Source organism: Carassius carassius, chromosome 40 (genome assembly GCF_963082965.1).
Source record: "Carassius carassius chromosome 40, fCarCar2.1, whole genome shotgun sequence".
NCBI classification, from domain to species: Eukaryota; Metazoa; Chordata; class Actinopteri; order Cypriniformes; family Cyprinidae; genus Carassius; species Carassius carassius.
The window spans coordinates 5,747,992-5,770,986 of record NC_081794.1 but is presented as its reverse complement, the minus strand read 5'-3'; the positions used below and the strand labels follow the sequence as shown (position 1 = coordinate 5,770,986).

Sequence of the window (22,995 nt, the reverse complement as noted above, 5' to 3'; positions counted from 1 at the left end):
CCACCGCCCCCCCTCTCGTTCCCGGCTGGATGGTATTTCCCTTTCGGATGAGCGTACTTCTCAAAGCCCGCCTCATTTCTTCCTGAGCTTCACGAAGAGGTGGCGAAGGCTTGGAACGCTCCATATTCAGCACGAACTCGTTCGTCTGTCTCACTAGCATTCTCCACACTGATGATGCTAAAAACAGGAACTACCACTCACTTCCGCCGGTGGAACAGGCGATAGCGACGCACCTTTGTCCGCCCTCTGCTGGACGGCGGCAAAAGCGGTGTTGCCATCTAAAGCCTCCTGTGTGACGCTGCGTCGGCGCTACTAACGATGGCTGCTTCATCGAAGCGCAGGTGTACGAGTTCCGCTGTGGCCGAGCTCTCACCCAAGCGCGCCGCTGTTTCAGTTCCAGGAATTGTGACTGTCTCAGCGTTTTCTGCAATGCGCAAGCCTGCACAGTTGCCCGCTTGCCTGCACACAAAAGCCGTTATCACAACAGCTTCAGCAACGCAGCTCGAGACCCCCGTTCTCGCTCTACTGGCCGTCGCCCCGCGCCGCGGGGACCGCGGCAGAGGATTACGGTGAGGCCAGGAGCCCCGAAGCCATCCTGGGAAAGCCATCTACGCATGCTGCATGACGCTGCGTCGGCACTACACACGATGGCTGCTTCATCGAAGCGCCGGTGTACGAGTTCCGCTGCGGCCGGGCTCTCACCTAAGCGCGCCGCTGTTTCAGTTTCCAGAGATTGTGACTGTTTCAGCGTTGTTTGCAATGCGCAAGCCTGTACGGTTGCCCGCTTGCCTGCACACGAAAACCGTTATCACGGCTACCCAGATATTTCCCGAAAAAGGTGTAATTTCTGGTGTCCCGGCCACGGCCGATGGTGCTATAAATGTAGTGACGATGCCCACTGCTCAGTGCCCATCTCCGCATATAAGCACAGCCCTTCACACAGGGCTCGCGCCTATAAAAGCGACTCAAGTCGATCACGCGCACTACATAGTAGACGTGCCCACTCCTCAGTGCCCACAATCACTATGTCACACGCGTCATGTGGTTTCTGTAAAAACGAAACCCGTGCACGTTCGTCCGGCCACGGCCGATGGTGCTATAAATGTAGTGACGATGCCCACTCCTCAGTGCCCATCTCCACATGTAAGCACAGCCCTGCACACAGGGCCTGCGCCCATAATGTCGACTCAAGTCGGTCGCGCACACTGCATAGTAAACGTGCCCACCCCTCAGTGCCCACTATTACTATGTCACACGCGTCATGTGGTTTCTGTAAAAACGAAACCCGTGCATGCTCGTCCGGCCACGGCCGATGGTGCTATAAATGCAGTGACGATGCCCACTACCCAGTGCCCATCTCCACATATAAGCACAGCCCTGCACACAGGGCTAGCGCACATAAGATCGACACAGATCGGTCGAGCGCGCCGCATAGTAAACGTGCCCACTTCCCAGTGCCCACATACACTATGTCACATACGGCGCGGGGCTTCTGTAAAAACGAGGCCCGTGCACGTACATTCTGCACAGGCAGACAGCGAGTTTAAAGTGGTAAAAGTGCACACATGCAGCCCACGGTTACTCGCAGATATATCGAGTCCCACGGGACCCGCTCAGCCTCCCTCCAGTCGGTTAAGCGCCGGAACGGGGTCGAGGAAGAGCGATCTGCCCGCTGTGATCAACGCGCTCCCCGCCTCAGATGCGCAGCACACTCGAGCGCCGCCGTTGCCCAGTCAACAGAGCGCGTTTCGCATCCAGCCCTTAGCCATTCATGCAAATGCATGGTCAGTGCTTCCAGGGGTTTCGGATTGGGTGCTAGGCATTATAAAGAGAGGCTACACGCTACAGTTTTCTCGACGCCCACCGTGCTTTTCAGCGCGCGTCGAAACTACGGTCAAAACAGAAGTAGCACACATACTTCGGGCCAAAATATCAAAACTGTTGAGCAAAGGGGCTGTAGAGCCTGTGTCTCAAAGCGAGGGGGGGCTGTACAGCAGATACTTTCTGGTGCCCAAGAGAGACGGGGGTCTCCGGCCCATACTGGATCTAAGACAGCTGAACAGGCATTGATGAAACGCAGTTTCAAAATGCTCACGACCAGGAAGCTCCTCGCGCAGATTCGCAGAGGGGACTGGTTCATGTCAATAGATCTGAAGGACGCGTATTTTCAAATACAGCGTCAAACCACAGGCGATATTTGAGATTCGCCTTCGAGGGCCAGGCATACCAGTTTGCAGTCCTGCCATTCGGCTTGTCCGTAGCTCCTCGTACGTTTACGAGGTGCATGGATGCAGCGCTCGCTCCTCTTAGACTCAGAGGCACACGAGTGCTGAATTATTTGGACGACTGGCTGGTTCTGGCCCGATCATGAGCGGAGCTCATGGACCACAGAGCCGTTTTACTCGATCACCTCGAGAAGCTCGGCCTCAGTGTCAATTGGGTGAAGAGTTCGCTGAACCCCAGTCAGACGATCCTGTTTCTGGGTATAGTTCTGAACTCGTGTTCCATGACGGCGCGGCTGTCACCACAGCGCGCGATGGGCATTCAGCGTGCAGCGAGTTCTTTCCGCTGTGGCGCGACTGTGTCGCTCAAACACTGTCAAAAGATGCTGGGTTTCATGGCCTCAGCATCTCCAGTTCTGCGGCTGGGCCTGCTCCGCATGCGCCCCCTGCAGTTCTGGCTGAAGGCTCGGGTGCCGCGCAGAGCATGGGCGTCTGGCCGGCTGCATTTCAAGGTCGATCAGAGCTGTGTTGCGGCTCTAGCACCTTGGACAGCGAACGGCTGGTACCGATCAGGTGTAAGCCTGGGGACTTCCCCGAGTGTGAAAATGGTGTCGACGGACGCCTCCACTTCGGGATGGGGAGCGCTGCTCGAAGGCAGACCGTCCTTTGGCCTATGGTCAGAATGGGAAAAGCTCCATCATATCAACTGCCTGGAAATGCTGGCAGTGGAGAACGCGCTGACGCGCTTTTGTCCCCATATCAAGGATCACCACGTCATAGTCCGTTCGGACAACATGTCCGTGGTGTCCTACATAAATCGCCAGGTCGGTCTCGGGTCCCGAAACCTGTGCAGGCTGACGGAACGCCTCCTGATTTGGGCTCAGCGCAACGTGTGCTCGCTGAGAGCAGTGCATGTGCCTGGACTGCAGAATCTGGGTCCAGACAGGCTGTCCAGAGGCAATGTTCCTACGGGCGAATGGTCTCTACACCCGCAAACAGTCCGGCTGTTGTGGCAGAGATTTGGCATGGCGGAGGTGGACCTCTTTGCGTCCCACGAAGACGCTCACTGCCCCGCGTTCTTTTCCAAGAACGAAAGCGCGCTGTCACGGAGATGGCCGTGCTGCCCGCTTTATGCGTTCCCTCCCGTCTCCCTCCTTCCGCAGGTGATAGAACGGGTGAGAGAAACGAGATGTTCAATACTGCTTGTAGCACCTCTTTGGAAGAACCAACCATGGTTCCCAGATTTGATGCAGTTAGCAGATGTCGCCCCGTGGCCGGTACCATTGAGGAGAGACCTCCTCTCGCAGGCCAGGGGCTCGATTTGGCACCCTCAACCGGAGTTGTGGTCCCTCTATGTATGGGCACTCAATGGTTACCCGCTGATCTCGCAGTGAGAGTGCTAAATACCATCACTCAGGCTAGAGCTCCGTCGACACGACGTCTGTATGCCTCGAAGTGGTCGGTGTTCTCCAGCTGGTGCACAGCTCGAGGTTATTCACCCCTTAGTTGTGAGGTGACGGAGGTCCTCTCCTTCCTTCAGGAGCTGTTGGATAAGGGCAGAGCCCCATCCACGCTCAAAGTTTATGTGGCTGCCATCGCGGCGTTTTCTGAAACGGCGTCCGGTCAGTCAATAGGAAGGAATGATTTAGTCATCCGGTTCCTCAGAGGAGCTAGGAGGCTGAATCCTCCCAGACCTCCGTCAGTCCCTATGTGGGACCTCGCGGCGGTTTTGGAGGCCTTGAAAGGTCCCCCTTTCAAGCCTATCCAATCGATTAGCCTTCAGCATCTGTCGTTCAAGACAGTATTCTTGTTGGCTCTCGCTTCTGTGAAGTGTGTGGGTGATTTGCACGCGCTCTCGGTGAGCCAGTCGTGCTTGGAGTTTGGGCCCAATGACTCAAGAGTCATACTCAAACCTAGGCACGGTTATGTGCCGAAATCCCTCAACACACCGTTTCGGGCTCAGGTTATTGCCCTGTCTGCCCTGCCGGTGTCAGGGGAGGATGGAGACTCGAGTCTTCTTTGCCCTGTCAGGGTTTTAAGAGCTTATGTGTCTCGCTCTGCTGCCTTTCGGCAGACGGAGCAGCTATTTGTCTCGTTCGGTGGGCGTTCCAAGGGAATGGCTGTTTCGAGATAGACTCTATCCAGATGGATAGTTGACGCCATAGCGTTAGCTTACGCTTCCAGGGGCCTTCAGTGCCCGTTGGGCGTCAGAGCACACTCCACAAGAGGCATCGCCTCGTCGTGGGCGTGGTCTACTGGGATCTCCTTGCAGGATATATGTATGGCGGCAGGTTGGGCCTCGCCGTCTACATTTATCAGGTTCTATAACCTGGAGGTTCCCGCCTTGCAAGCAAGGCTGCTGTCGGTATAGGCGAATCAGGGCCCTGAGGGGAATTCTGAGTTCACGAGCGCTATGCGCTGCCGACTGTTATATGGGCAGTATTGCGTAAGACCCGCATTGCCACATTGGTCAGGCCTTGCCTCGGCTGTGTGACGTCATATTGCCGCATCTACGGATGCTGCTAGATATGGGACGGAGGGCTTTTTCCCTTTTCTGTCCTGGACTCTCTGTGAGTCCCTCAGGTGACTGTGCACTGTAAATCCTGGGCGTTGCTTCAGGTTTATTGGTGTGTGATCCCTGCGCGCACGGCGTTTTACATTGGGTTCCCGTAGCGTCTTAGCTAAGACGCAGTACGAGAGAGCTCTCGTAAGAGAACGTACTCGGTTACTAAACGTAACCTCGGTTCTCTCTAGAAGAGCGAACGAGTACTGCGTTCTCTGCCGTGCGCACGATTCACTCTGGTTCGCTTCGGCGATGAAATAAATCAGGTGAGTCAGCCTTTTCGAGCTCCTTTTATAGGTTGGGCCACACCCGTTTCGGCGGGAAGTGGCAAGAAGGGCGCGAAGCGCCCTTATTGGTCTGATGTTGCATCAGCCCGCGCTCGATAGGCTGTGCAGTTGCCGCAGAACAAGCCAATGAGCGAACGAGCCGTCTCGCCTATGGCTGTGTACTGCTGCAAATGCGCTTTACAAAAATACAAAATTAAGGATAATTTTTTGCTTCAGTATTTCGTGAAAAGAGACTTTTCCCGTAGCGTCTTAGCTAAGACGCAGTACTCGTTCGCTCTTCTAGAGAGAACCGAGGTTACGTTTAGTAACCGAGTACGTTTCATTGACAAATCTATTTTTAGTAAATGTCTAAAATTGCAGAAAATGCCCATCTCAATACAAGCAAATCTCACTTAAATAGAAAATACATAAAGAGATTCCTTAAGCAGAACCTACTAATGGGATATGCAAAAAACCAAAAACAAACAAACGAACAAAAAAAAAACCATAAATTTGTTGCCACAAATAATATTAATTGATTTTAAACCTAAACAGAAATGCTTAAATTAGACAATTATTGTGAAGACTGATGTTTTGCCATTTAAATGATTCACCTTGTTTTTAGCATTTATATCTTGGATAAAGAAAACAAATTTATACTCATTTTAAAATAAGAATCAAATTCTTAATGTAATATTGTCTGAAATAAGGAAATGAATAGCATTCACACTTTTATCCACCTTGATGGTTTTGTACTTATAATCCAAGATCGATTAACTCATCTGACCTGAAGTGGACATTCTATCAGCATATGTTTCCTGAGAATTAAATCCTTTATCTAAGCATTATTAGCACCGTGTTGTACTAAACTAAAGTTTACCTTTATTAATATCAGATGCATTTGCCAAGTGCACCTCTTCTGCACTAATGTTCCATGAATGTTCGTCATCGCCATCTACTAAAGTCATCATTAGCACCTGTGTGTCTCGTCGTCTCGCATTTATTAGTCTGAGAGGTTCCACTGATAAAGGCTTGCGATGTGTTTTCACAGCCCTGTGATTGTGGAGATCCCTCATTTTGGGTCCATGAGAGGGAAAGAGCGAGAGCTTATTATGCTCAGGAGCGAAAACGGTGAGACCTGGAAAGAGCATCATTATGACTGCAAATCTGAAGACCTCATTGAGCTCCTCAATGGCATGGATGAAGGTAAAATGATGATTATTAAATTTGCACTGTCATTGACCTTGCTAGTGCATGATGAGATTCAGACAAGCCTAGAGTGAGTGTTGATACAGTATGCGCTCGACAGATGTGAGTTTTTCAGAGGTGAACATTTGGGTTACACATTCATTACAGCTGCATAACAACAAATATTTCACCACTGCAAGACTGTGGCATCATGATGCAAACTTTTGCATAGGCAAACACCACATACAATCCCTTCAAGAAATTAAAAATACTAGTTTTTGTTTGCTTCTGTAAAATATGTAATTTATATCCTTCTTGAAATTAATCTCACATAATACTTGTGTACACTACAGAACTTGACAGCACAGCAGATCTGGAGAAGAAGCGTATCTGCCGGATCATCACAAAGGATTTCCCACAATACTTTGCGGTGGTATCACGGATCAAACAGGAGAGTAATCAAATGGGTCCTGACGGAGGGGTCCTGTCCAGCATGACAGTACCTCTAGTCCAGGCCTCCTTCCCTGAGGGTGCGCTCACCAAAAAGATCAGAGTTGGACTGCAGGTAGACAACTATCCAATTAAATCAACATTTCCTTTATATATAACGTCTCGGGTTACTTGACTGTAACCCTGTTCCCTGAAAAAGCGGGAACGAGATGCTGCGCTCAATAGCGCTAATGAGAACATCCTTTGTTCGACCGGTTGTGAAGCATGTGTGTCAAACACGTCAAGAATTGGCTTAAATAACCTTGGCAGGTGACGTCACTGATAACGTGCACCTGCAGGTTATAAATAGACGTGAAACGGAAACATCCTCAGGTTACCCCTTTGTCTGAAGAGACGTCTGGACATGCCGACAGTGCGGCATTGAGGCGCAGCATCTCGTTCCCCCTTTTTCAGGGAACAGGGTTACAGTCAAGTAACCCGAGACGTTCCCTATCAAAAACTACTCTCGATGTTGCACTCAATAGCGCTAATGGGAACGAGAATACCAACGCCACCGCACTGTAAGTGTCTGGAACCCCAAGGTTGTGCAGTGTGTGCGCACAAACATCGAAGAGGTCTCAGACATGACTCTGGGATGTGGACTCAAGGGCATGTGAGCCCGGAGTAGCATCGACATCCAAACTATAGAATCTGACAAATGTGTGCGGAGAGGACCAACCTGCCGCATCACACAATTGCTGCAAGGGCGCACCTCTTGCTCAAGCCATTAAAGATGGAACCCCACTGGTTGAATGGGCACTAACTCCTAGAGGCGAAGTTTGACCACGTGCCTCGTAGGCTAGGGCAATAGCAACCTTCACCCAATGTAAAACTGTTTGCCTGGTGGCAGCCGCAACCCTGACTGCGGCCCCCATGGCATATGAAAAGCTGCTCTGACTTACGCCACTGGCTAGTGCAGTGGGAGTAAATCTGAAGAGCACGTACTGGACAAAGTAAGTGAAGTCTTTCCTACTCCAGTGTTGTAAATGGCGGAGGACAGAAGTCTTTGAAAATGAGTAGTATGGACATCCAAACTATAGAACCTGACAAATGTGTGCGGAGAGGACCAACCTGTCGCATCACACACTTGAGCAGGAGCATCCCTCACCCAATGTGAAACTGTTTGCCTAGAGAAATGTCCCCCCCACCCCCCCCCCGGTTGCTCTGACTTATGCTACTGGCTAGTGCGGTCGATGCAAGTCTGAAGAGCACGTAGTGGATACAGTAAGGAACATTCAGAAGATAATTAGGGTGAGGATGCAAAATAACTTTGAATCTCCCAGGGGCAAAATCGGAACAGGATGGCAGGACTGACAAAGCCTGTAAATCCCCAATTCTCCTTAATTGAGAGGTAATGGCCATAAGAAAAACCATCTTAGAGTCAGAAGCCTGGAGGCGCTGATTCTAATGCTTCAAAAGGGGTGCCAGCCAGCCCTTCAAGCACTATGGCTAAATCCCCTGAAGGGGCCATAGCTCTAGTGGGTGCCTCAACCTCTGAGCCCCATGGATGAAGGGGGCGACTAGAGGGTGCTTTCCCACAGAAACCCAGTCAATCAAAACATGGCAAGCCAAACTAGCGGCCATGTAAGTTCTGAGAGTACTAGGGCATGTGCCTGAGGACAATTTCTCATGCAGGAACTCCAGTACTGAAACAATTTGGCAGTGAGCTGGGTCTGCATGGTGTGTCATGCACCAGCCCTCAAAAACACTCCATATGAGGGCATAAGTTCTTCTAATGAAGGGAGTCCTAGCACTTAGAATAGTCTCTATTACTTTGGCTGGAAGGCCAGCATCTCTTAGTTGGTCCCCCTCAGGGGCCAGACGTGAAGGTTCCAGAGCTCAGGCCGGGGATGAAATACTGTCTACTGTGCCTAAGAGAGAAGATCTCTCCTGACTGGAATTCCCCATGGCGAGCCATCGAGGAGGGATATTAGATCAGAGAACCAAACTCCGGTCGGCCAACAGGTCGCTATCAGTAAGAGGCAAAACCCTGTTGACGGACCTAGGCCAGGACTCCCGGGAGCAGCGCAATCGGAGGAAAGGTGTAAAGACGCAGTCTGGGCCACGCATGGGCCATAGCGTCCAGACCCAGGGGAGCTGGATGAGTCGGAGAGATGTAGAGGGGACATTGTGCCATCTCCTGTGAAGCACAGAGGTCCACTTCTGCTACTTAAAATCTTTCCCAGATTTGACTCACTACTTCGGGGTGGAGTTTCCATTTTCCGTGTTTCACAGCTTGTCTGGACAGCAAGTCCGCTCCCACATTCATATGCCCAGGAATGTAAATCGCCCTGAGGGACAGGAACTTGTCCTGTGCCCAAAGCAGAACCTGGTGCGCTAACTCGTTCCAGCGGCGCGACTGCAGTCCGCCCTGGCAATTTATGTTAGAGACTACATATGTGTTGTCCAACCGCACTAGGACATGGTAGCCTCTCAACTGCTGGAGGAAGTATTTCAGGGCCAGAAATAAAGTCTTCATTTCGAGGCAATTGATGTGCCAATTCGAGAAGATGACATCTCCAGATCCCTTGGGCTGGACAGCCAACTAAGGCCGCTTCCCAGCCCATGAGGGAAGCGTCTGTCATTAGCATCTTGCGATGACAACATGGACCTAGAGTGGGACCCAAAGTCAGAAACCGGGGTCTGAACCACATAGATAGGGTACGAAGCCCCTGGCGCGTAACCCTTAATTGCCACTGGGGATTGGCCCTTGGATGAAATCCACTGGCTCTGAGCCACAACTGAAACGATCTCATGTGCAGGAGGCCCAAAGGTATCACCGTGGATGCAGCTGCCATGAGACCTAAAACCTTCTGAAAGTGATGAACAGTGACTTTCTGGCCTAGCTTGATGTTCTTTAGGGTGTTTAGAATGGGTTCGACGCATGCAGGAGACAGCTGTGCCTGCATTGTTATCGAATCCCATACCACACCCAAATACGTTGTCCTCTGAGCCAGAGAGAGAACGCTTTTCTTGGGGTTGAGTCTCAACCCCAGAGATTCGAGATGAGCTAGGACGACATGCTGATGTCGAAGCGCAAGCTCTTGAGACTGGGTCAGATTCAGCCAGTTGTTTATATACATTTTAAATGTGGATGCCCTGGAGTCGTAGAGGAGCCAGAGCTGCATCCATGAATTTCGTGTAAGTGTGGGATAACAAAGTTAGGCGGAATGGAAGAACCTGATACTGGTAAGCTTCGCCCCCGAAAGCGAACCTCAGGAACCTCCTGAGTTGTGGCAATATTTCAAAATGAAAATACACGTCCATAGATCTATGATTGGACGCAGCCCCCCGTCTTTCTTAGGAATCAAGAAATACAGACTGTAATAGCCTGACTCTCTGTCTGGCAGGGGAACACATTATATGGCCCCTTTGACCAGCAGAGTCTGTGATTCCTGTGTCAACAGATATGCACTTGCCGGTTTCACAGAGGTGGAGACCACGCTGTTGAAACGCAGAAGACGATGTGCAAACTGAATCCTGTAGCCCTTCACTACATTTCTTTCTACTCATGGGGAGATATTTGGCAGTAGCTTCCATGCTGCCAGCTTCTCCAAAAAGGGCACTAATTGTGACACTTTGTTTTTTGTGGGGAGGGTTAAGATGTCTGGTGTCCTGAAACGTGGCAGGAAGCAACAGAGCATCTATCACTTCACTGGAGGCCACTGCCCCCCCAAACACCAGTGGTGGCGGAGGTTGTTCAGTGATCCCCTAAGGGTGCCAGGAAGGAGCCTTACACTTCTGATGGAATTTTCCAGGGCCCTCCCTGAGGGGACACACCCTTTGTCCTGGGCACAGCTTAAGGCCCTTGCTTTGGTCGTGATGACCGTACTTTAGTCCAGCTCCATCTGCGGCTGCCAAGTGTTACAAGCTGCTCCCCAGTTTTATGAGGGGGCACACAACTCGCCATACTCTCTCTTTGAACCTCCTACCCCACAGGAGGTGGATCGGGTCGGGACTATTTATTTATTTATTTTTTGACAGCCCCGACACTTGTGCACAGTGAGTGAGAAACATATTAAAAGTCTCCTGGCACTCAGATTTTTTTTTAGATCAGCCTGATACGCCTGCAGAACCTATGGTAAGCAGCCTTTTTTTTAAACAATAAACATGCGATTTCTCTTCAGAGATCGGCCATGGAGAGCGAGGCACACATCTCTTATAGAATCAGCAAGAATGGTTAGAATTTTTTTTTCCCTTTTTTTTTAAACTCTCAACATACTTCCTTTTAAACTAATACTTTCATCAGCGTGACACACACACAATGCGGTCCCTGAAGACAAAGAAACCTGAGGATGTTTCCGTTTCACGTCTATTTATAACCTGCAGGTGCACGTTATCAGTGACGTCACCTGCCGAGGTTATTTAAGCCAATTCTTGACGTGTTTGACACACATGCTTCACAACCAGTCGAACAAAGAATGTTCTCATTGGCGCTATTGAGCGCAGCATCGAGAGTAGCTTTTGATAGGGAACCAAAGTTCTGGTATGAAACTCTAAATGGCGCAGTCCTATAGGTCTAACTCAATCTGACATAATGACATCATCACATGGCACAGCTAATTGGTTCTCTCCTGTATCGGTAGGCAAAGAGCTCGTTGAACAACATTCAAATAATTCTTCTAGTTCTTGCTGTAGTAGTAGCAACATGCTTCAGAAACCCCCCATTTTCCCCAGCTCCACCTGTATATATCTGCTATGGGGTGATCATGTATGCTATGGGGCTTTTTCATATATGTTATATTACAACAGGAGGGCGCAATGAGCAAAACAATGCAGTGTATTAAATTGTCAGTGCAATGATATAAAAAACGTGCATAATGTTTAAATTAACATTTAAAAATTAAATATAATTTCTTAAATTGCATAAACAATTATGAACAAAACAGCATTATGTATTTATGCATTACAAAAAATAAAAAAAAAGAGCAGAATTGCCGATCACACAGATTGCATTTGAAAACATATGAGATGCAGTGAAAAGGAATAAACCTCCACAAATTCGAGACGTGTTTCCTAAATGTTTAAGTAAGGTATAATTGACGACGGGCTGTTGAATTATTAGAAAAATAAAGGCCTATTTTATATGTGCAGCAGCAGTATTTCCTGTTGTGAATGTATTTGCTAGTAGCAAGTCTCTGTATCTCAGCATCTATGATACCATGAAGAGCCTTTAACATCCATGGAACCTTCTATCTTGAGACTGTCTATCAAACATTGGTTGTTTAAGCATCCCCAACAATATCTGATACAATAACAGTAGCTCAACCAATGGTGGGTGTTTATGATTGAACATATTTGGGATTATTTGGGAATGCATGATTTTCCCATTTGCAAATTCCACACTTTAGTAAAGCTCATTGTGTAGAGGTTTCAATTAAATGATCTTGCTTTCTTTAAACAGGCCCAGCCTGTTCCAGATGAAGCTGTGAAGAAGATCATAGGAAACCGTGCCACCTTCAGCCCTATAGTGACAGTGGAGCCTCGCAGGAGGAAGTTCCATAAGCCCATTACCATGACCCTACCTGTGCCTCCGCTGTCTGGAGAGGGTGTGGTGAATGGCTACAAAGGAGACCCAACACCAAGCCTGCGCCTGCTCTGCAGTATAACTGGTAGGATTGACTTTTAGAGAATAACGATGTATAATAAAATATAGAATCTTTTTAACAGTTTATCAAATTCAATTTCACTTTAGTGGTGTTTGCAGTCATCATTTTATTGCTCTATTACTAATAATAAGGGATGATAACAACAAGAAGAATGATAACTAAAATGATAACTTTATTAGCGTCCACACCAACACACAATATTGTTATTTTTGTCATAATCGCACACGCACTTGCATTTAATGCTCAAGCTCTTTAAAGGTGGATTCTGATTGGTTGTCGATGTTCAGAAAATGATTTCAGCGATATTGTTCGTCTGTGTCATTATCGTTATAGTTGTGGTTTGGAGTCCTTTGGACATCTATCACAGAATTATAACAATTCTTAAAACTTTATCGTAAACATTATAGATTATAATTTTTAATGGCCAATTCCGATACCGACTGCAGTTTTTTTTCTTTATTCAAGAAAGAAAAAAAGGGACTATCACTGCATTTTAATAACAGAGATGCTGATCCAGACAAAGATGCTGCACTAATGTAGTTTGAGCACTTGTTTTTGATTTCAATTAGATTGTGTAATATAGTATTTAAAACAGATTTTAGCTTTGTGAAATATGCTACATAAAACATACCTGCAAAAAACAACAAATTGACAGCCGGTCAACCAGTGCATCTCTGTTTGATCTCTATTTGAGCACTCAGATTTTCTTAAGAAAATGTAGAAATCATTTTTTAAATAAAGTATCTAATAACAGGTGGCACATCGCCTGCTCAGTGGGAGGACATCACTGGGACTACACCTCTCACCTTTATGAACGACTGTGTGTCCTTCACAACAAACGTGTCTGCCAGGTACAAGAACAACTTCTCAACTTCTCTCTTATAAAATCCTCTTAACCTGCCACAATCAATTTTCAATACCTCAGATCTAATTCCAGAAAATATAATTTTAGCTTTATGACTGTTAAATTTGTGTCCAGGTTTTGGCTTGCAGACTGCCATCAGACCCCAGAAACTGTAGGTTTGGCCACCCAGCTCTACAGAGAGCTCATCTGTGTGCCCTACATGGCCAAGTTTGTAGTGTTTGCTAAAATGAATGACCCTGTGGAGTCCAGCCTGCGGTGCTTCTGTATGACAGATGATAAAGTGGACAAAACCCTGGAACAGCAGGAGAACTTTGAAGAGGTGGCCAGAAGCAAAGACATTGAGGTGCATGATCTGTTTGTATTTATTTATTTAAATGAGACATTTATGAGATAAACTAGTATTTTATGAGATTTTTGCACATTAACGTTTTTATAAATTGGGTTTGCATGACACGGCTGGTTGTTTTAAAGGTACTGGAAGGGAAACCCATCTATGTGGACTGCTATGGAAATTTGGCCCCTCTGACCAAAGCCGGACAGCAGCTGGTTTTTAACTTCTATGCTTTCAAAGAAAACAGATTGCCGTTCTGTGTAAAGGTAGATTGTTTTTTCTTCTAGCGTTTTCATGACTATTAGATACATTAGTAATACATTCTGCCTGCCAGATTGTTTTGTTATTAAAATCAGCATTCATATTTGTTAGACCCTAAGCTATTAGAAGGTAATGAGAAACATGTAGCCCCTGTTGTGACTTTTCACTTTAGCATTCTTGTGTATTTTCCACTTGAAAACTTGTACTTATTTAAATCAGATGGGCAGCTTCGCTACAAGCTATTATCCAGCAATTTCTGGGCAAGTCAGACCTAAGAACTAATTCGTAAGCAGTAACATTTGTTCGTCATCTGCAGGTCAGAGACAGCAGCCAAGAGCCATGTGGCCGCTTGTCCTTCCTCAGAGAGCCCAAAACTTCCAAGGGTCTTGCTCAGACTGCTATCTGTAATTTAAACATCACACTGCCAGGACTCAAGAAGGTAAGGCTGAACTCTGATCATCTGCGTCATATCATGCCATCTTCATACTCAGGAAAGATAGAGCAGTGTTCCTAGTCATTAAGGGTCAAACTTGGCTCAACCTACCTGAGTGTGTCTTTTATCTGTTTCAAGCTTTTTTCAAGTTGTTGTGGTTGTGGCTGACCCAAATCACACTTTTGATTTGGATCTTGCTTTGGCTGAAGGTGCACAGGCTTGTGCCTATTTCAACAGCTTCTGTGGTTGCGGCTTTGTGCTTTGTTGTACTTTTTCTTTTTTACCCCTTTATGTTCCTTCACTGTGGCTTTGCGGTCGCTTTTACTTGGTGTGCTCTCAATCGCCTTTTTCACATCCTGATGTTTCTTTCCCCCTGCTCTTCATTACGTTATTTCCTCTGTTTCTGCAATGCATCTTGGGAACCAAAAGGATGTGGATTCAGATCCAGAAGAAGAGGTAATAGTGCTGTTCCCTCATTTCCATGTGGTGTGCTAGTTGCTTTAGCTCTGGGTTATTTTTTCGTTTAAGATGGCTTTAACTTGGGTACACATTTAGTACATATACTGCATGCTGCTGCAACTTTCTGCAAGTTGTTTTTTTTTTTACTCATCCATGCACCAAGTGCTGTAGCCTGCACTGTCAAGACTTAGGTGGATTACATATTCAAAACACAACAAATTGAATTTAGAGGACAAAAACTAACATGTTTATATTGCGTGACAAAGTAGTAGTCATCGGCGCCTAGGATCTCACTGACCCAGTCGATCGTAGTTATTCTTTTTGTTTCATGGCCTTTAGAATGAATGAAAGGAAATCAATGTAGGACTGATTTCCTTTGATGTGAATAGAGACCATATAGGCCAGACCAAAGAGTACAGTAATATAAAGAAAATTATAAAAAACTTTCCAAATTAGTGTTCCTATATTATAGTCATGATGCTTTTTCAAAAGGAAAGAACAATAAGAGAGTTAGCTAAACTTTAAGCAGGGTTGATTAAGACAACTGATAGGATTCTTTTTGTTGTTGTTACAGACTGAAAAGCCAGACCGACGTCATACCTTTGCATCTCTAGCCTTACATAAGCGCTACAGCTATCTGACCGAGCCTGGAACGAGTGAGTGTGATGTTTTCACTAATGTATGAACTTATATTGAGAACCAAATTCTTGGGAGTGATTAAAACTAACATGTGACTTACTGTGACCCTCTATGATATATTAACTGGCATAAACATTGTTTTATCTGCACATTTTTACCATACATGAACAGTCCACATGCTTGTTTTCTTGTTTGTTTTTGTCTTTTGTGTTCGTTTAGTTTGCATGTAAAATTTGCGATTTCAGTTGGTGTGCCGTGCTTGACCTGTGCTTATGATATGTTATGTTATTTACCCTGTTAGTTCATTTCTACCTACACTAGCAAGAATAATATTTTGTAACTTTCATAACATTTAACTTTGAGTGATTCCTTTTGGCTTTATGATTGTGCATAATTATTTAAAGCATTTTTGATGGAAATGCATGAAGACTCACAGGTAGATTATCACGGGTGCTTTCACAGTTTTCACTGAATTGCCTGTCACTAAGGTTACTCAGATCTGCATGTTGGAGCGATATTATGAACTTTAAATTGTAGTTATTTAGCCTGCATTTGCCATAATATGTTTTGCTGTGGCATAGGAACAAGGATGCTTTTTGTTTCGGAGTCTTCTGTTATTTTGTCAAAATACACAAATTTGGGTAACATCTGTATTTTTTTTTTGTAAACCAAACAGATAAAAGGCACTGTAGCAAATGAAGGTAGTCAGTCACAGGAAAATTTAGCACATCAGAAGTCAAAAGTGAAATTGTTTTACTATGGTCCTGTGCATTTGTCTTACCATTTTAAGTTTTGTGGTTCATCATTTTTGTCATACTTTTACGTGTGTGTGCTTTGTTCATTTTGGTTTTGCGAGCCCTTTGTGGGCCATGAATCTCTTTGGATCTTCTTTATTTTGGCACCATCCTCATCTTCAGTTCCATTTCACATCATAAAACTGCTGCTGTACTCCTTATAAGACAATCACCACTGACCAATTTTTTCCTTCTGGTCTCTCTTTTTCTCCACCATTTTTTGTTGACTTTATGTTGGATTTTCATTTGTCTGTTTAAAGAAACAGTTGAACGAAGTACAACAAGAACACTGCCTGCTGGTTACGCTCACAAACCTGTCTTTTCAACAAGATCTTACCAGGCATGGTCGAATGCTCCTATTACCGTCCCTGGGCAAACAAAATGTGGACTGGGTTCCCTCTCCAGTTCACCTTCCAACACGCCATCTGCTTCACCACTAAAGTCTGTGTGGTCTATTTCCTCTGCTTCTCCAATCAAGTCCACCCTAGGAACATTGAATGCTTCTCCTGCAAAATCAGTTAGCGATGTAGCATCACCCATTAGAACATACAGATCTATGTCATCTCCAATAAAGACTGTGGTTCAGCAACCCCAAAACCAAGTTCAAATTTCCTCCAGTCTCCTGTCTTCCCCGGGTAAAACTGGCACAGACCCGTTGTCCATTAAGGGGCTCGCTGCTTCATTGTCCTCAAGAGCTAACTTGATTTCATCACCTGGATCCATGCTAGACAGAACTTTTACCACAGTGACGCAAGCTGATTCTATAAAGTCAACCACAAATACATACACATCTCTATCATTCAAATCAACCCTGGCCCCCACAAGTATAGCAGCGTCCTCTCCCATTCGAAACATAACAAGCTTGTCCTCTATTAAAACAACCACAGATGCAGCTAGGGGTATGATTCTGTCATCGCTTTCTTCATCAGCTAAGCCTAAAATATCCAGTACTGAAACAGTCCTGCTAAACGGATCCATCTCACCGATGAAATACCCCTCATCCTCCTCTGCATCTTCCCGTCTGTTTACAGGAGGGGTTTACAGCTTACAAGAACGGATACAGGCCACAACACAAGCAGCTACGTCCAGTGTTGGTGCAGCCTTCAGTGTGGCTGAGAAAACACTTACTGCTGGCTTATCATCAAATTGTAGTGCACTAAAATCTGTATCTTCACCTTTAAGATCAAATTTATCAAGTTCTGTTTACGATACCCTTAGATCAACAGCCACTACCACCACATCAATATCATCCATTTCCATGTCCGTTCCGGTATTCTCCGTGGTCAGTGTGCTCCCTGAAACCCAGGGGAAGAAACTCCCAGAAAAAATTACAATCACACCTCAGACACACACCCAAGCACAGTCCTCAACATCACGAATTAAACCCTCAAAACCCTCACTTTTTATTTCCCCAAAGGTCCTAAAAGCTGCTGCCGCACCCACATTGGCATCCAGTCAAGAAATTCTTAAGGATGTGGCAGATATGAAGGAAGATCTGATAAGAATGACCGCAATCTTACAAACTGACTCGTCAACCACAGCCAAAAGCTTCAACTCGCATGTTTCTAAAGAGTCCAGGATGGAGGAGGAAGAGCCTTTCAGTTTGGTTGAGAAAGTTAAAGAGGACCTTGTCAAAGTTAGTGAAATTCTCACAAAAGATGTACTGAGCAACGCCAAAAGCTCAAGTAAAGACAGGGCGTCAGAAGATGAATGGGAAGAGTTCTCCAAAGATGAAATTGAGGAGGCACAACAGAGTGCCATGCGTTCCCTGCCAATATTTGAACCATCCCTTCCTGTTGGGCCAGAGTCAGTTCCAGACAAAGATCTCAATTTAGCTAAAGTAGTTGATTACTTAATGAATGATCTTGGTGCCAGTTCCCTTTCAAAAATAGCTGATGTAAAGAGCAGGTATGATGAAATAAAGAAGGAAGAGGAGGAAAAACAAAGGCGTACCATAAAACCGGAGCACAAGCTCAAAATGCCACCCACAGGTATGCGGACCTCTCCCTCAGAGAAAGACTTGAGTAAATTAGCAGACTCCTATAGTGGCACAGATGCTATCCTGGAATCTCCTGATGACCTTTCCCATGAGCAAGACAAGAGTCCCCTCTCAGACAGTGGTTTTGAAACCAGAAGTGAAAAGACCCCATCAGCTCCTCAAAGTGCAGAGAGCACAGGGCCCAAACCCCCCTTCACAGATGTGCCTATTCCCCCCGTCATAACAGAAACCAGAACTGAGGTTGTTCATGTCATCAGGAGCTATGAACATCCTGAGGAGGTCTGTGAGCCTCTAATGGAAGAGGCAGCAGCTTTAAAGCCTCCGGTTGAGCATGACCCAGCAGTTAGCTCGATCAAAGATAAGGTAAAAGCCTTGCAGATGAAAGCCAGCTCTGAGGATCTGGCCTGCATCAAAGAAGAAACTCATATCACCACTACAACTCGAATGGTCTACCACAAACCTCAACTGAAAGATGCTGGAGAAACAATGTCAGTCCGAGACATAATGAAAGCTTTTCAGTCTGGAAGAGACCCTTCCAAAGAATTTGCTGGTTTATTTGAGCACAAAGTTGGCCAAGATGCCATTAAAGGAGATGAATTGTCGCCACGGTTCCTCGAAAAGGACAAAAAACCCAAAGTTGAGAGAATTATCGAGGTGCACATAGAAAAGGGCAACACAACTGACCCGACAGAAGTTATAATCAGAGAGACTAAAAAGCATCCAGAGTTTATATGCAGGAGTGACCGAAGTCTCAAGGAGCTTGTTGAAAGGGTTGATGGTGATTATGAGACTCTTCAAGATGAGGAGGAACTTGCTGCTGAGGAATCCCTGCCATCCTTCTTAGACACATCTAGAGTCAATACACCTGTTTCCCAAGAGGAAGAGTCTCGTCCCAGTTCAGCTCAGCTTATTGCAGATGAGTCATATAAAGCTTTAAAACTTCTAAGCCAGCATTCTATTGAGTATCATGATGATGAGTTATCTGAGTTGAGAGGGGAGTCTTACAGGTTTGCTGAGAAAATGTTGCACTCAGAAAAATTAGACATATCACATTCTGATACTGAGGACTCAGTGGCAGACCAGGCGCATAGTGTAGCCACTGAGGTCCATGGGGCAAAAGGCATATATGGAGAAAAAGTAGCTGGCCCCAGGAAGGAGTCCAAATTAAAGTCAGCAAGGGATGCATCAGACAAATCAGGTAAATATCCCTCACAAGATGAGCAATATGACAAAGTTACAGTATTACATTATACCACAGAACCTGGTAGCCCTAAACATGCAGTGTGGATGAGATTCGCCCAGGATAGGCAGGACAGGGACAGAGAGAAGCTCATATATGAAGATAGAGTAGATCGGACCATTAAAGAGGCAGAGGAGAAACTGAGTGAGGTTTCACAGTTTTTTAGGGACAAAACTGAAAAGTTAAACGATGAGCTCAAATCCCCTGAGAAAAAGAAACCAACAAGATCATCACGAGAGACACAGTCAGGGCCGAGCTCAACATGCAGCACCCCTGAGAAAAAGCAAAAGACTGCAGCTGAGCAATGGGACAATGGCAGACAGAAGATGTTTGCCAGCACAAACGAAAGGAAAAGTGCAAGTCTGCCAAACAGTCCCGAGAGGCATATGCTGTCACAGTTCAGTGAAGACAAGCCAAAACAGCACGAAGCTCTTAAGCAGACAAAGACAGGTGATGCAGGCCCCCCAGTCCCCGTTAAGACTTTTAGAGTGAGTTCTGTTCGACAAAAGTTTGAAATAGAAGCGCAGAAACAGGATCAGAATGTGCCTCTAACACAGTCAAAACAACCAGTTAAGAAACTACCAGAAAGTAAATTACCAGTGTATCAGTTTTACGCTGGTTCAAAACCCTCAAAAACTGATTGCACAGACGAAGGACACACACCTACTAAAAAACTAACAGAAAATGAAAAAAGTAAAGTAACCCCTCACATTAGCAGCAGTATTATTGTCTCAAAGCAGTTGGATGAAAAATGTTTATCTGAAAAATCAACCACATCAGATACTAATGTTAAAACAACCTCTCATTTTGAGAAAATGAAAGAACAAGATTTTGATAAAACTCGGGAGAACTCTACTAAAGTTGACTCTCAAGCTTTGAAAGATGGAAATATTGCAGACAGGCATAGTGTAATTAATGATATTAAAGAGCAGCAGTTTTTGAAAAGTGACGTTAAAAATGAGACTGTTAAAACAGCTTCATTGTCTAAGGATAATATCAGTAGGAATGACTTTCAGATAAAGACACTTAAGAAAAAGACAGAATCTCATATTCCTGTGAGAACATCACCTGGTTCCTCAGATAATAATCAGTCAAATAAGGCAAATCAAGACACATTAACTAAATTATCAGAAAAAAGCCCATCGCACATAGCCACCATGACCAAACCAAGAATTCAGGGCCGTTCAGAGTTACAGAGAGAGGAAGCTGCAGCAAAGAAGACTGAAGAAGTCTCTGCTGAAAGTAGAACAACAAGTGGTCTAAGTGAAACTAGTTCGGTCGAAAAAATATCCACCGTTACAAGAGAAAGTTTCAAAGGGCTTAAAACTTTACCAGTCTATGTAAGTGTTCAAGTAGGGAAACAGTCTGACAAAGATATGGGAGGAGGAGGAACCAATGGAACATTCAAAAAAATGGTTAGCTCTGAAAGTCGAACAATTTATGCAGTTAAACAGAAACAGCCCTTATCTCCTCAAGGCAGCCCAGATGATGACACTTTAGAACAGTTCTCTTTTATCGATAGCTCTGGCAAAAGTCCTATGACTCCAGAGACACCAAGCTCAGAAGAGGTCAGCTATGATCTCACCTCGAGAACCCCTGATCCATTTATTTCCTTTATGCCAGGTATTGCAAGCCCAATAGCTGAGGTTTCAGAGGAGTCAGAAGATAGTGAGCAAGGCAAAGCTATTAATTTGAAAGAATCTAGACCAGAAAAAGGAGCCAATGGTAAGCATGAAACTGTCCAGGAGACAAAAAACAAAAGAGTTGCATATATAGAGTTCCCTCCTCCACCTCCCTTGGATTCTGATTCCTCACAGCCCGAGAAAAAAGGGTCGACTCCTTCTTCAGAGGCTGAGACTGAATTGATGGAAGTGAATCTCCAAGAGGAGCATGATAAACATCTTCTTGCTGAACCTATAATAAGAGTCCAGCCTCCATCTCCTGTGCCCCCAGGAGCTAATGATAGCGATTCAAGTGAGGAGGAGGAATCTGTCTTTAAACCTATTCCAATAAAGAAATATACCTTTAAGATTGATGAGGACAAAGATTTGACTAAAAGCCCATCCAAAAAACCTGACAAGAATGGAAACGATAAAGAACAAGGGGAAAATGGTAATGGAAAAGCAGAAGATTATGATTATGAACAAAATGGCAATGATCAGTCCATCACAGATTGCTCAATAGCGACAACTGCAGAGTTCTCTCATGACACTGATGCCACTGAGATTGACTCTCTTGATGGATATGAACTTCAAGATGAGGATGACGGCTTAAGTGAACCTATTGCCAAACCATTTGGATTTCCCAATGAAAATAGAAAGGATCTTTGGGCATCAGATAATATGTCTAGACCTAGTGACCGTTGCCAAAGTAAACTTGAAGTAATTCATGAAGAATCACCAGCTGAGGATTACAAAAAGACCAAAGATAAGACTGATCCCTCAAACAAAAGGAATGGAAAGGACGGTGAAAATGATAGAAAACAATCTGATCAAGGATTGTCTGACAATTACTTTAGTTACAAGCTAGATGAGGAGTTTAATACTCCTTTTAAAACTGTTGCAACCAAAGGCTTTGATCCTTGGTCAAGCAAGGGAGGAGAAGATGAAGTAGTGGATGCTAGAATTAAAGATGAAGATCCCAAGCCATTTGGGCTAGCAGTAGATGACAAGTCTACAGCAACAACCCCTGACACAACTCCTGCAAGAACCCCAACCGATGAAAGCACCCCAACTAGCGAGCCAAACCCTTTCCCCTTCCACGAAGGGAAGATGTTTGAGATGACCCGCAGTGGTGCGATTGACATGAGCAAGCGGGATTTTGTTGAAGAGAGGCTGCAGTTTTTTCAGATCGGTGAGCATACATTTGGAGGGAGGATAGGGGATGGGGTCAGAAAACCAAATGTAGTCACCTCAAATCCACAGATAGATGAGAGAGCACAAGTTAAGATGGAGGACAACACGGTTATATCATACAATATCATTCAGATATGCACTGACCACTCTGACACATCTCATGACATGGAGCCTCCCCCCTATTCAGAAGTCAGTTCTTTATGTTCTTCTTTTAAGGTAGGACTCAAATCTTCCAACATTGAGAAGAGAGATTTTGTTTGTGTAGACTGGGATAGTTCACAAGGTCAAACACCAGAAACTGCACATCAAGTAGGACCAGAAACCTATAGAACAAGCAAGTACAATCAGAGGACAGATTCATCGAGGACAGAGCCACAAAAATACCTCCAGACATCTTCCAGTAATTCCAGAAACTGCAGTAATAATGCTAATCTTGAGGCCTTAAATGCTGGAACACACTTCTTGCTACAAAGTGGCATACAAACCGAACAGCTGTTAATGTCTGATCTTTGCTCAGTTCAGTTAATAAACCCATGTGCAGATTCAGTCAGAAAAGACACTAATACTTTCAGGGATGGCAGTACAGAGAATAATGATGTAATCTCCAAATTCAAAGACGTTTCAAGAAAGCCACCAAAGTCTAGGTTGCCAGTGAGAGCACCTCATCCACCACTGGGTTGTAAAAAAGATCAAATATCTTCAAGACCAAATCAAAAGATTAGACTAGTAGCCAGGAATCGATTAGATCCATTTCCAGATGTAAAGCTTAAATCTAGAATCCC

The 22,995-nt window shown here is 45.4% G+C and overlaps 1 protein-coding gene across 30 annotated transcripts in view; it reads left to right on the top strand.

The window, feature by feature from the left end:
• ank3b (ankyrin 3b) overlaps positions 1-22,995 on the top strand; it is a 231,517-nt gene that overhangs the window by 198,514 nt on the left and 10,008 nt on the right. For 21 of the 30 annotated variants that reach the window (XM_059531835.1, XM_059531829.1, XM_059531847.1 and 18 more), the window contains 10 exons: positions 6,103-6,257; positions 6,593-6,804; positions 12,133-12,340; positions 13,092-13,188; positions 13,317-13,545; positions 13,674-13,799; positions 14,111-14,233; positions 14,657-14,683; positions 15,261-15,342; positions 16,380-22,211. In XM_059531835.1, the coding sequence (XP_059387818.1) occupies positions 6,103-6,257; positions 6,593-6,804; positions 12,133-12,340; positions 13,092-13,188; positions 13,317-13,545; positions 13,674-13,799; positions 14,111-14,233; positions 14,657-14,683; positions 15,261-15,342; positions 16,380-22,211 (7,091 nt within the window). The remainder of the gene's footprint in view (positions 1-6,102; positions 6,258-6,592; positions 6,805-12,132; positions 12,341-13,091; positions 13,189-13,316; positions 13,546-13,673; positions 13,800-14,110; positions 14,234-14,656; positions 14,684-15,260; positions 15,343-16,379; positions 22,212-22,995) is intronic. The other 9 variants (XM_059531849.1, XM_059531851.1, XM_059531855.1 and 6 more) reach the window with 5 other exon arrangements.